This window comes from Mobula hypostoma, chromosome X1 (assembly GCF_963921235.1).
Source record: "Mobula hypostoma chromosome X1, sMobHyp1.1, whole genome shotgun sequence".
Classification (NCBI taxonomy): Eukaryota; Metazoa; Chordata; class Chondrichthyes; order Myliobatiformes; family Myliobatidae; genus Mobula; species Mobula hypostoma.
This window is the reverse complement of record NC_086128.1, coordinates 52340594-52354678: the sequence shown is the minus strand read 5'-3', so window position 1 is coordinate 52354678 and position 14085 is coordinate 52340594. Positions and strand designations below refer to the sequence as shown.

The 14085-nt window shown below is 39.8% G+C and overlaps 1 protein-coding gene across 1 annotated transcript in view; it reads right to left on the bottom strand.

Annotated features, from left to right (window-relative positions):
- znf652 (zinc finger protein 652) overlaps positions 1-14085 on the bottom strand; it is an 86707-nt gene that overhangs the window by 38762 nt on the left and 33860 nt on the right. The window contains 1 exon segment of the mRNA XM_063037067.1: positions 5384-5531. Coding sequence (XP_062893137.1) covers positions 5384-5531 — 148 coding nt within the window.

Sequence of the window (14085 nt, the reverse complement as noted above, 5' to 3'; positions counted from 1 at the left end):
CAATCAATGAAAGCAGATTTTTCAATGTCAGGAAGTTAGTCATTCAGAAGGAAATAGGTCCTATGGCCCAACTCATCCATGCCAACCCAGTTGCCTAATTGAGCTACTCTCATTTGTATTTGGCCAATATCCCTCTAAATCTTTGCATTCCATGTACATATCTAAATGTATTTAAGATGTTCTAATTGTACCTGCCTCCACAGCTTCCTCTGGCAGATATCCATCACATGAAGTTGCAACACAGTGGGAACCCATTTTAATAACCTAATATACTGATAGTGACTGCATCTGAATTACTTTAAATAGTGATAAACAGTTACACAGGGTGAATCTAAGCATTAATTAATCAACTTATCTAAATTGGTTTTAAACATTTTTACTTTCAGGGCACCTTCAGGGTGATCTCGTTGTGGCACAGCTTGATGGATACGATTAAATATTCTTGTTTCGGCCTGCTGCAGCTGAGAATCATAACTGCATCCAAGGTCTGTACAGTTAATAAATATACTTTAATGCAATTGAACAATCTATCACTGCTTAAAACCGATGGAAACAATGCCAAACGTAGCCATACTTCTGTTGGACTACTCAAAGGAAACGTGGCTGCCAGTATGGGTTACAAGTGTGTTTTAAAAACAAGTGTTTTCAACTCCCACTACTGACTATATTGCTAGCAAGTGTATAGTATTTAGTAAATAAAATTGACAATCTCAGAGCTAGGACGCTGTATCAGAGGGACGTTAGTACAGTGTGCTTCCTCTGCTTCACAGAATCCTCGTTAACCCCCTTCTGTAGCAGACGCAGAGATTCAGATTGATGGGTTCACTATATACCATTGGACAGGACTATCAAATCTCTCAAAAGCAGAGGTGGTGGAGTATGCCTCATGATCAATTCCTCTTGGTGTACAAATGTATCAGTGATGTTCCAATTCTGCTCACCAGACCTGGAATGTCTCACAATTAAGTGCCGTCCATTTTACCTACTGTGAGAGATATAAGCGATCATTCTGATAGCAGTGTACATTCCACCTCAAGCCAATGTCAATCAGGCTCTAGGTGATCTCAGCGATGTGATCAACATGCAAGAAACAGCATACCCTGATGCCTTCACCATCATTTTGGAGGATTTTAACCAGGTCATGTTGAAAAAGTCACTAAATAATTATCATCAACAAATTACTTGTAAACCAGAGGAAACAACACCCTGGACCATCAAGAATGTCTAACGTGCTATTCCACACCCTCACTTCGGGAAGTCTGATCTCCTGGCTGTATTTCTACTCTGAGTATAGGCAGAGACTAAAGACTACACCACCAGTAGTGAGGATCCAGAAGGTATGGACAAAGGAAGCACAGAGCGCTTATAGGACTGCTTTGAATTAGTGCACTGGACTATGTTCAGGTATTCATCTTCGAATCTGGATGAGGATGCCACAGTAGTTACCGACTTTATTAAAACCTTTGTGGATGAGTGTGTGCCAATGAAAACTTGCTGTACATTCCCAAACCAAACGCTGTGGATAAACCAAGAGGTTTGTCGCCTGCTGAGGGCTAGATCTGTGGCATTTAAGTCTAGTTACCCAGATCTGTACAAGAAAACCAGATATGACTTGCGGAGGGCTATTTCAAGAGCGAAGAAACAATTCAAAGTGAGATTAGAGGCAACATCAGATGCACATCAACTCCAGCAGGGTTTGCAGGACATTAGTTCCGACAAAGTGAAGCCCTGAATGGCAGTGCTGCTTCACTACCAGACAAGCTCAACGACTTCAATGCCTGCTTTTAAAGGGAGAATATAACTACAGTTGTGAAGTTCCCTTCTGCACCTGGTGACCCTTTGATCTCTGTCTCGGAGGTCGATGTCAGGCGGTCTTTCAAGAGGGTGACCACTCGAAAGGCGGCAGGTCCCGATTGAGTACCTGGTAAGACTATGAAAACTTGTTCCAAGCAACTGGTGGAGATATTCAAGGACATTTTCAACCTCTCACTGCTATGGTCAGAAGTTCTCACTTGCTTCAAAAGGACAACATTATACCAGTGCCCAAGAGGAGTAGTGTGAGCTGCCTTAATGACTTGATCAAGTGATGAGATGCTTTGAAAGGTTGGTCATGGCTAGAATCAACTCCTGCCTCAGCAAGGACCTGAACCCACTGCAATTTGCCTATTGCCACAATAGGTCTACGGCAGACACAATGGCTCTTCACGTGGCCTTAGATCACCTGGACAATACAAACAGCCATACCAGGATGCTGTTCAATGACTATAACTCAGGGTTTAATGCCATCATTCCTACAGTCCTGATCGATAAGCTACAGAACCTAGGCCTCTGTACCTCCCTCTGCAACTGTGTCCTCGACTTCCTAACTAGAAGACTACAATCTATGCAGATTGGTAATAATATCTCCTCCTTGCTGACGATCAACACTGGCCACCTCAGGGATGTGTGCTTAGCCCTCTACTCTACTCTCTCTATACCCATGACTGTGTGGTTAGGTATAGCTCAAATACCATCTATAAATTTGCTGATGATACAACCATTGCTGGCAGGATCTCAAATGGTGATGACAGGATCTACAGGAGTGAGATATACCAGCTAGTTGAGTGGTGTCACAGCAACAACCTTGCACTCACGAAAAAGATGACTGTGAACTTCAGGAAGGGCAAGATGAGGAAACACGAACCAATCCTCAGAGGGATCAGGAGTGGAGAGAGTGAGCAATTTCATGTTCCTGGGTGTCAAGATCTCTGAGGATCTAACCTGGTCCCAACATATTGATGCAGTTATAAAGAAGGTAAGACAGCGGCTATATTTCTTTTTCAATTTTCTTATTAGTTTCATAATGATAAACATAACATAGTATTGATACAAAGTTATTGGGATTACATTGTTGTAATTAACATATTTAAATATAAACCCAGTTGACACATGGGTATTAAACCTCCCAATCGTACAGGATACAAATATAATATACAGAAAAAAAAACATATATACCCCAAAAGAGTATATACCCCAAAAGAAAAACTAATCTAAACAATGCTAACCAACTAACTAAAGCAGGAAAAGACATGGGCTGTTACGTAACGTCAAAAAAAAGAACCATTAGTGTTGTTGACTTCGCTCCTCTTGACATATATTAAAAAGAAATAAAATAGGTTTGGAAAAGATCAAATTACATCATATGGAAATGCTGAATAAATGGCCTCCAAGTATTTTCGAATTTAATAGAATAAACACAACATAGTTTGAGAGAACCAATGAAATGTGGTGGGAGGATTGATCTCTTTCCAATTCAGCAAAATGGATCTTCCAGCCATTAATGTAAGAAATACAATCATCCGACGAGCTGAAGAAGTTAAATGACTTGGTTCTATCACTGGTAACCCAAAAATTGCAGTAATATGGTGAGGTTGTAAATCAATATTCAAAACAGTTGAAATAATATCAAAAATAACTTTCTAGTATTTTTTCAAAAAAGGACATGACCAAAATATATGAGTTAAAGCTATCTCAGAGTGACATCTATCGCATAGAGGATTTATATGAGAATAATAACGTGCTAATTTATCCTTAGATATATGAGCCCTGTGCACTACTTTAAACTGTATCAACGCATGTTTAGCACATATAGAGGATGAGTTAACTAATTGAAGAATTTTTTTCCCCATTTTTCAATCGGTCAAGTAATCTTAAGTTCCCTTTCCCAATCAATCTTAACTTTAGTAGATACGTCTGGATGTATTTTCATAATTATATTATAAATAATTGCTATTACACCTTTCTGAAAAGTATTTAAATCTAAATTTTTTTCCAAAATATCCACTGAATATAAATTAGGGAAGGTACGCTATATTTCATTCAGAGTTTGAGGAAATTTGGTTTGTCACCCAAAACACTCGAAAACTTCCATAGGTGTACCGTGGAGAGCATTCTGACTGGCTGCATTACTGTCTAGTTTTTTTTGCGGGGGGGGGGGTCTACTGGATATGATCAAAAGACGCTACTGAAAGATGCTAAATTAGTCAGCTCCATCTTGGGTACTAGCCTCCGTAGTATCCAAGACATCTTCAAGGAGAGGTGCCTCAGAAAGACAGTGTCCATTATTAAGGACCCCCATCACGCAGGACAAGCCCTGGGTGTGGGTACACACACACAAACACACACACACACACACACACACACACACTTACTGCAATTGATTTACTTTTTTTTCCTACATCATATATTGCATTGTACTGCTGCTAAGTTAACAAATTTCACGACATATTAAACCCGATTCTGAAACATTTTAATGATTAATACTTTCAAAACATTGGTTTTTTGGCAAGCTAAGCAAAGAAGGTTGGGAGAAGAAACTTAAGTTGAAGGCTTCACCAACCCTCTCCTCCTCGTCCACCCACCACCATACAGAATCTCACTATGATAGATGGAGTTTGCTTCCCTCAGCAAGTTTTCACTGTGCAAGTGGTAGTGGTTAGGATGTGATAGCATGAGTTAATTATCATCCTTCTGAACAGGTCAGCTGTGAGTTTGCTCAGCTCATCACGAACCACAAATTTTGGATCATATACTGTTAATTTAGATCCTGATGTAATCTTAGATAATTTTCTTCACTGTCCACTATAAAGTTTCTCAGTACAAAGTTCCTTACAGTTGTCTACATTTCCCATGCAACTTTCAAAATTTTATAGATGTAAGATGCAGCCAGATGTTAAAGACAGATTTGCCGATTGCACTCCAGCTCTTCAGATTTTTCTCAATTGAAAAAAAACATGTACTCAATAGCTATGAATGATATTGAAAGAGAGTGAAGTCTTAAGTATCATGTGTTCCAATAATTTAAAGGTAGCAATAAAGGAAAAATAGTGAATCACAAGGTTAAAATGGTCATGTCTGATTTTCCCAGTGCTCTGGTCAAATCACACGATAAGTACAGCTCTCAGTTCAGGCCAATAAACTTAAAGAAGAGATACATGGTAACTGCTGTGAAGAAAATAAACCTAAAAGACTAAATTTTGAACTTATCACCATTCTGTACACAAACTAATTATAATAATTTTACGAAGGATAAAAAAGGATCTTGGTTATAATCGATACTTGCTGGAAGCCCGAGAATTTAATCGTAAAGAAATACCACTTTCCTTATAAGATGTAATAACTTCTGAAGATGGTAGTGGAAAGGAATAGCAAGAGCATATTTTTAGAAAAATGGTTTCAATATGTAGAATGCATTAACAACTTCATGTATTTGGCTGTGCTTCTCCTTAAGTTGTTTAATCTTTGCTGTAAGACACTTCCATAAATGTTAAAAGAAATTCTGGGCACACTAACCCAGTAACAAGGGAGGCAATTAAAAGGCAGTGTACTTATATTTTCAACTTACCAACCATGTGTTTTCGAACATGAGCCATTGTGTAGAACTTCTTCTCACAAATCTCACAGGAGAATTTCTTTTCAGCAAAGCCATGGACAACTTTGATATGTTCATGCAGAGACCACAGTTTCTTGAAACATTTTCCACAGGAAACACACTAAGGAAAAATAGGAACATTTTAAATATTCTATATAATGTGTGTTTAACTAGGTGAAACATACTATGGAATACTAAATGGCAACTCCTTCCCCCCTTCATCAAATTCAGCAACTCATCCTACAGTTAAAAGACCAGAAGCAGTGAAGCCCTCTGGCCTTCACCCATTTGACTAATGAGATGTGAACAAATAGGACCTAACAAATGAGACAGTGGGAAAGTGTGTATGGAACCGGAGGAAACAGCAGAGGTACTTAATGAATACTTTACTTCAGTATTCACAATGGAAAAGGATCTTGGTGATTGCAGTGATGACTTGCAGCGAACTGAAAAGCTTGAGCATGTAGATATTAAGAAAGAGAATGTGCTGGAGCTTTTGGAAAGCATCAAGTTGGATAAGTCGCTGAGACCGGATGAGATGTACCGGATGTGGGAGGCGAGGGAGGAGATTGCTGAGCCTCTGGTGATGATCTTTGCATCATCAATGGGGACAGGAGAGGTTCCAGAGGATTGGAGGGTTGCAGATGTTGTTCCCTTATTCAAGAAAGGGAGTAGAGATAGTCCAGGAAATTATAGACCAATGAGTCTTACTTCAGTGGTTGGTAAGTTGATGGAGAAGACTCTGAAAGGCAGGAATTGTGAATATTTGGAGAGGTATAATATGATTAGGAATAGTCAGCATGGCTTTGTCAAGGGCAGGTCGTGCCTTACTAGCCTAAATGAATTTTTTGAGGATGTGACTAAACACATTGATGAAGGAAGAGCAGTAGATGTAGTGTATGTGGATTTCAGCAAGGCATTTGATAAGGTACCACATGCAAGGCTTATTGAGAAAGTAAGGAGACATGGGATCCAACGGGACACTGCTTTGTGGATCCAGAAATGGCTTGTCCACAGAAGGCAAAGAGTGGTTGTAGACGGGTCATATTCTACATGGAAGTCGGTGACCAGTGGTGTACCTCAGGGATCTGTTCTGGGACCCATACTCTTTGTGATTTTTATAAATGACCTGGATAAGGAAGTGGAGGGATGGGTTAGTAAGTTTGCTGATGACACAAAGGTTGGGGTGTTGTGGATAGTGTGGAGTGCTGTCAGAGGTTACAGCGGGACATTGATAGGATGCAAAACTGGGCTGAGAAGTGGCAGATGGAGTTCAACCCAGATAAGTGTGAGGTGGTTCATTTTGGTAGGTCAAATATGATGGCAGAATATAGTATTAATGGTAAGACTCTTGGCAGTGTGGAGGATCAGAAGGATCTTGGGGTCCGAGTCCATAGGACGCTCAAAGCAGCTGCGCAGGTTGACTCAGTGGTTAAGAAGGCATACAGTGTATTGGCCTTTATCAATCGTGGAATTGCATTTAGGAGCCTAGAGGTAATGTTGCAGCTATATAGGACCCTGGTCAGACCCCACTTGGAGTACTGTGCTCAGCTCTGGTCGCCTCACTACAGGAAGGATGTGGAAAACATAGAAAGGGAGCAGAGGAGATTTACAAGGATGTTGCCTGGATTGAGGAGCATGCCATATGAAAGCAGGTTGAGTGAACTCGGCCTTTTTTCCTTGGAGCGACGGAGGATGAGAGGTGACCTGATAGAGGTGTATAAGATGATGAGAGGCACTGATTGTGTGGATAGTCAGAGGCTTTTTCCCAGGGCTGAAATGGCTGCCACAAGGGGGCACAGGTTTAAGGTGCTTGGGAGTAGGTACAGAGGAGATGTCAGGGTTAAGTTTTTTTTTTATATAAACACAGACAGCGGTGAGTGCGTGGAATGAGCTGCCAGCAACGGTGGTGGAGGTGGATACAATAGGGTCTTTTAAGAGACTTTTGGATAGGTACACGGAGCTTAGAAAAATAGAGGGCTATGGATAACCCCAGTAATTTGTAAGGTAGGGACATGTTCGGCACGACTTTGTGGGCTGAAGGGCCTGTATTGTGCTGTAGGTTTTCTATGTTTCTATGAGATTACTTGAGTACTCAAAAAAAAAAACTTTCAGCTAGAGGGAGACTACCGATAGGTAATGACAACTGCTCACGCACTTTCGAGAAAAGAAGCACTTTCAAAATTCCACAGTAAGCAACCACCAACATGTCTCACTGTTGCTCTCTACACTTTTAGATTACAAGATTTAAATATAGGCCAGCCCTATTTGCATTGAAAATGGTCTCAAGGTGATGAATGACATATTCCCATTCTAAACTTTTCTCCAAAACAGATGCATACAAACAAAGCTTTAAGGTGAGAAGCAAGAGGAAATCTGAAAAAAAATCTTTTCACCAGATGGTGGTTCTGTCTGTACTCTCAACATTTTAAAACAATTTAGATGAGCACTTAAAATGCCAAGGCACAGAATGATACAGATGAAGTGATAGTGAATGGGACTTGGATGGTATTGGCAGGGAGCCTAAGAGCTTGCTTCAGTGATGAATAACTCTATGAATTAATAAATCAATACTGTGGTTCAATAGTGAGCAAAGTGAAGAATATAGTTCCGTTGATTTATTAAGCAACTAAATAAACCCAAAACATGTAAACCTGATTCTTCATTTACATTAAATATATTTGAACTTTATTTTTGATCAGTTGGGAGTCTAAGGTAAATGGAAATCCAGTCATGATCAAGAAGTGAAACCAAACAAGCAGAAAAATCGATAATCTATTCCAGGGTTTCCATGTTTTGAAAGTATATTGTACAACCTCTTCCACATACAATTCTGCTTGCTTCTGAACTTAGAAGCTCCAGTTATAGACAAAAAGTATAAAATACACAATTTGCTAAAACAATACATTAGATCAGAATGAATCATCATTCTGTTTGCTGCTATTTCACAGGTTTCAGTCACTTATTTAATTAGAAAGGCTAATTTGGTGTTGAGTGGCTTCAACAACTGGTTTCATTTGTCAACCAAGCAATAACAGTTTTGTGGAATTCTACGAGTATCAACTTAACAAATTCACTATGTTCAAAACTTCTAATGTCACATACAGAAACACACAAAAGAGCTAGAAGAACTCAGCAGGTCAGGCAGCACTTATAGAGGGAAATGGAGAGCGAGGACAGAAGATGGGTCCCGACACAAAATATTAACCATCTAATTCCCCCCATAGATGGTGCCTGATCCAATGAATACCACTAACTCCTTTGTGTCTTGCTGCAGCTTACCAGCATCTGCAGTTTCTGTTTCCAATGTCATAAGTCATTTTTGAAATAATTTCGCTCATCCAGAAGTAAACCACCAGTTAACCAATGGGCAACTCAACCAGGAAAAGCAGGAACTAGAGCTGAACACAAGTTGGTTGAAACCTGATTACTTTGGGTGAGACTTCACATTTAAATCAGTAACTTGATTAGATGAATTCATATGCCATCTGCAGGAAATACATATTAACTGCAGTTAAAAATAATAGCAGCTAAGAAATGATCAATAGAATCAGATTTATTATCACTGATGTGATGAAATTTGTTGTTTTGTGGCAGCAATAGAGGATGACAGAAATTACTATGTTACAATTAATGAATAAATAAATAATACAAAAGAGGAATAGTGAGCTAGTATTCATGGAATTTCAAAATCTGATGACAGGAAGAATAAGTGTTTGAAAAAATCATTTGAAAATAATATACTCAAAATAAATAATTTCAAACATATTCATTTACCTTTTTCTCTGCATTAATAATTCTGTAATTAATAGAACAGCAAATAGTTGGGAGGCTTTGTTCCATTACCTCCAACAAATGACTTTGCAGTTCCGTGATAATTCTCTCTAGCTGAAGAACCTAGCGTTCTGTTCAATATGTCTCCTTTAATCAAGACCATTAAAAATTTGATTAATAATCTTGTATTAGAATTTTTTCAAGCAAGATGTGCTATCAATAAAGGGGAATCAGTGGATGTACTGTACTCAAAATGCTCTCTGAAAAGCTACCTTCTGCATCCAAAATTATTGCAGAAAATATTCAAGGTGTAGGAATAAACATATTGCTGGATTAGAAGATCAGTTAACCAGGAAAATGTAAAGAAGTGGTTGGCAAGATGTAATGAGTGGTGTGCCACAGTGATCAGTGAGGGACTTCAATCATATGACTTTTATTGGTAACTTCAATGAAAACATGCACAATGCAGTTTCTAAATTTGCTGATGACAAGGTGATAAATAGAAAACTAGACTGCGAGGAGTACATGAAGAAGTGTTAAAGGGATATTGATAAGTAAAATGAGAGGGGAAGGATCTGGCCAATTTAATCTTACTGTGAATGGTCTCAGCTCAAAACATCAACTCTTCATTTCCCTCCATTGATGCAGCCTGACCTGCTGAACTTCTCCAGTGTTTTGTGTGTGTTGCTCCAGATTTCCAGTATCTGAAGTCTCTTAATGTCTTCATGCAGAGAGGATCGTTTGTTTTGTGGGAGAAACTAGAACTATAAATCATTGTCAAAAATCATTTAAGATAGGAAGTAAAGTGATTTTTTTTTCTCTGAGGTTTGTGTATCTTTGTACTCTCCATCTGAAAGAGAGGTGGAAACGATCTTTGAATATTTTTAAATAGAATCAGGTAGATACTTGATAAGCAAGAGGTTGAAAAGTTACATGGATAGACAGGAACATATTAGGATATTAGGTTATAATCAGTTAAGGCCGACTCTTGTTCCTATTTTGTATGTTTATAGATACAGTTTCAGAGTTAACCAGAGTTTTTCCTGTCGATTTACTCTCTGAAACTAGCTTTAGAGTACATGAGTGCAGACATCCACAGTGGCCTTTTAAACCAAGATGACAAGTGGGCTATCCTGTTTTAAGCATTATTGAAGGTCATTACAACTTTAAGGTGAAACAATGAAATCAAAACTCATCTAACTGTTCATATTAAACTAAAATGAGCAAGTACTGCTCATGGTAGCAGCAACAACAATCAGTGTTCATTTCCCATGCTGTCTGTAAGGAGCTTACATGTGACTGCATAGGTTTCCTCCAGGTGCTCCAGTTTCTTCCCACATTCCAAAGATATGCAGGATAGGGTTAGCCAGCTGTGGGCATGCTATATTGGTGCCAGAAGCTTGGTGACATTTACAGGCCTTTTCCCCAGGATGTCCTCAAACTGTGTTGATCGTTAACACAAAACACATTTCACTGTATGTTTAGGATTGTACGTTGACTAATTGCAAAAAGATACTTTAACACAAAATAAAATTAACTAAACTTAATCTTATGTAAAGTATCTTTTTGCAATTTTACAATTAGTCAACGTACAATCCCAAACTGAAAGTAATAATTAGCCAAACTGGTTTTGTAACACATGGATTTAAAGAATATGAACGAAGTGATAAAACTTCACATCAAGAAATCAAGTTTCACGTTTAGTTTCTTGGTATTTATGCAACCTCATTTTGCTAATTGCCACTGAGAAAAAAAAAGCCATTTTGTGCTAGACCAGAAGCACATAGTAATATTTTTTTACTGGCTCCAAGTTATAAAAGGATATTATTAAAAAAAATGACAAATTTTATTATTCCTTCAAATGTCCAACTGACCAAGTGCAGAATTAGATTCCAAGAGAACAAATAGGAACATTTCTGTTGGCTACAAATGCAAAGCAGGAGAGATCATGCAAGTCAATGTGGTTACAAGAGGTCACAGGAAGGCGCAGGTATTACGTAGGCCTAGCAACATTTAGAAACATAGAAAACCTACAGCACAATACAGGCCCTTCGACCCACAAAGTTGTGCCGAACATGTCACCACCTTAGAAGTTACTAGGGTTACCCATAGCCCTCTATTTTTCTAAGCTCCATGTACCTATCCAAAAGTCTCTTAAAAGACCCAATCATATCCGCAAAAAAAAATCAGAATAACTACACAATAAACAACAATAACTCATGCCTTCACCATCTTTGCCAGATAGAAACCACCCAATACAGTCCACACACTTCCCAATTCATCACCTCATCCTGAAAACAGAGGCCATATGATTTTTGACAAACAGTGAAACCTCAGATATATTGAATTAATTGGAATCTAATATGGAACTAATTTAGGGCAAAAGTGGAGTGAAATCAAGATCATGGAAGTGCTGGGTCAGACTGAAAGAATATGATAGAGGAAACAGAGTTTAGGTACTGAAAATCAGCAGTGAACAAACATTACAGGTGAATTAATAACTTGAAATGATAATGTAGTTGTGTGCAGTTCTGGTTATAACACTATGTGAAGGCCTTGAAAAGGTTAAAGAGGTTCACATACACTTTGCCAGGATTTGAATATATTAAGCTAGAAAGGGTAGACAAGCTTGATTGTTCTCTTTAAAGTGTCAGAGGAGGATGATAACGAGAGTATACAAAATTACGAGAGGCATAGATGGGTAGAGAAAGTATTTTCCTTCAGGATGGAAATATCAAATACTAGACGGCAAAGGTGAAAGGAACGAACACACACACGCACACACAGGTAGATGCAAATATCGTAGGAAAGGCAGATGATCTTAGGGCATGGATCAATTTGGAACTATGATATTGTAGCCATTACTGAGACTTGGCTGCAGGAGGGGCAGGGCTGGTAGCTCAATATTACGGGGTTCTGTTGTTTAGACGCGACACAGCCGGAGGGATTAAAGTGGGAGGGGTACTAGTCAGGAAAAATGTCAAAAGCAGTGCTCAGTCAGGACAGACTGGAGAGCTAGTTAGTGATGCTTTATGGGTGGAAGTGAGGAACAAACAAGGTATGACCACGTTAATGCTCATTATATTCCATCCAACAGTCTGCGTGATTTAGAGGAACAAATTCGTAGAGAAATCACAGACTGTTGCAAGAAACATAAGGTTGTGACAGTAAGTCATTTTAACTTTCCACATATTGACTGGGACCTCCACATTGTAAAACAACTAGATGGGTTTGAGTTTGTCAAATGTGCTCAGGAAAGTTTCCTTAATCAGTACATAGAAGTCCTAATAAGAGAGTGTGCAATACTTGATCTCCTATTAGGGAATGAAACAGGGCAGGTGACAGAGGTTTGTGTACGGGAACACTTTGCATCTAATAATCATAATACCGTTAGTTTCAAGGTGGAGGGGCAGGTAGTGTTGAGGAAACAGGCAGGCTGCAGAAGGACTCGGACAGATTAGGAGAAAGGGCAAGAAAGTGGAAAATGAAATACAAGATTGGAAAATGCATGGTCATGCACTTTGGTAGTAGAAATAAATGTGCAGACTATTTTCTAAAAGGGGAGAAAAATCCAAGTATCTGAGATGCAAAGGGACTTGGGAGTCCCTGTTCAGAACACCCTAAAGGTTAACTTCAAGTCAAGTCACTTTTTATTGTCATTTTGACCATAACAGCTGGTACAGTACACAGTAAAAATGAGACGACGTTTTTCAGGACCATGGTGCTACATGAAACAATACAAAAACTACACTGAACTATGTAAAACAACACAAAAACTACACTAGACTACAGACCTACCCAGGACTGCATAAAGTGCACAAAACAGTCCAGGCATTACAATAAATAATAAACAAGACAATAGGCACAGCAGAAGGCAGTAGGTTGGTGTCAGTCCAGGCTCTGGGTATTGAGGAGTCTGATGGCTTGGAGGAAGAAACTGTTACGTAGTCTGGTCATGAGAGCCTGAATGCTTCGGTGCCTTTTGCCAGATGGCAGGAGGGAGAAGAGTTTGTCTGAGGGGTGCATGGGGTCCTTCATAATGCTGTTTGCTTTACGGATGCAGCATGTGGTGTAAATGTCTGTAATGGTGGGAAGAGAGACCCCGATGATCTTCTCAGCTGACCTCGCTATCTGCTGCAGGGTCTTGTGATCCAAGATGATGCAATTTCCAAACCAGGCAGTGATGCAGCTGCTCAGGATGCTCTCAATACCACCACTGTAGAATGTGGTGAGGATGGGGGGTGGGAGATGGTTTTTTCTCAGCCTTCGCAGAAAGTAGGGACGTTCTTAACAATCTCTACGGAGGAGTTGTCGATGTTCAGCGGAGAGTGATGGCTCCGTGTCCTCCTGAAGTCAACAACCATCTCTTTTGTTTTGTTCACATTCAGAGACAGGTTGTTGGCTCTGCACCAGTCTGTTAGCCGCTGCACCTCCTCTCTGTATGCTGACTCATCGTTCTTGCTGATGAGACCCACCACGGTCGTGTCATTGGCGAACTTGACGATGTGGTTCGAGCTGTGTGTTGCTGCACAGTCGTGGGTCAGCAGAGTGAACAGCAGTGGACTGAGCACACAGCCCTGTCCCCGGCCCCTCCCCCATGCTCAGTGTAGGCTGAGTCGGTGGAGAGGAAGGCGAATGCAATGTTAGCGTTCATTTCAAGAGGCCTAGAATACAACAGCAGGGGTGTAATGCTGAGGCCTCACCTTGAGGTATTATGAACAGTTTGGGCTCCTCATCTAAGATGTGCTGGAGAGGGTTCACCAGGATGATTCTGGGAATGAAAGTGGTATCAGATGATGGCTCTGGGTCTGTACTCACTGGAATTTAGAAGGATGGGGGGAGGAGGGGGAGAGATCTCATTGAAACCAGGCAGCTGTGGAGACCATGCATTTGGGTGTATT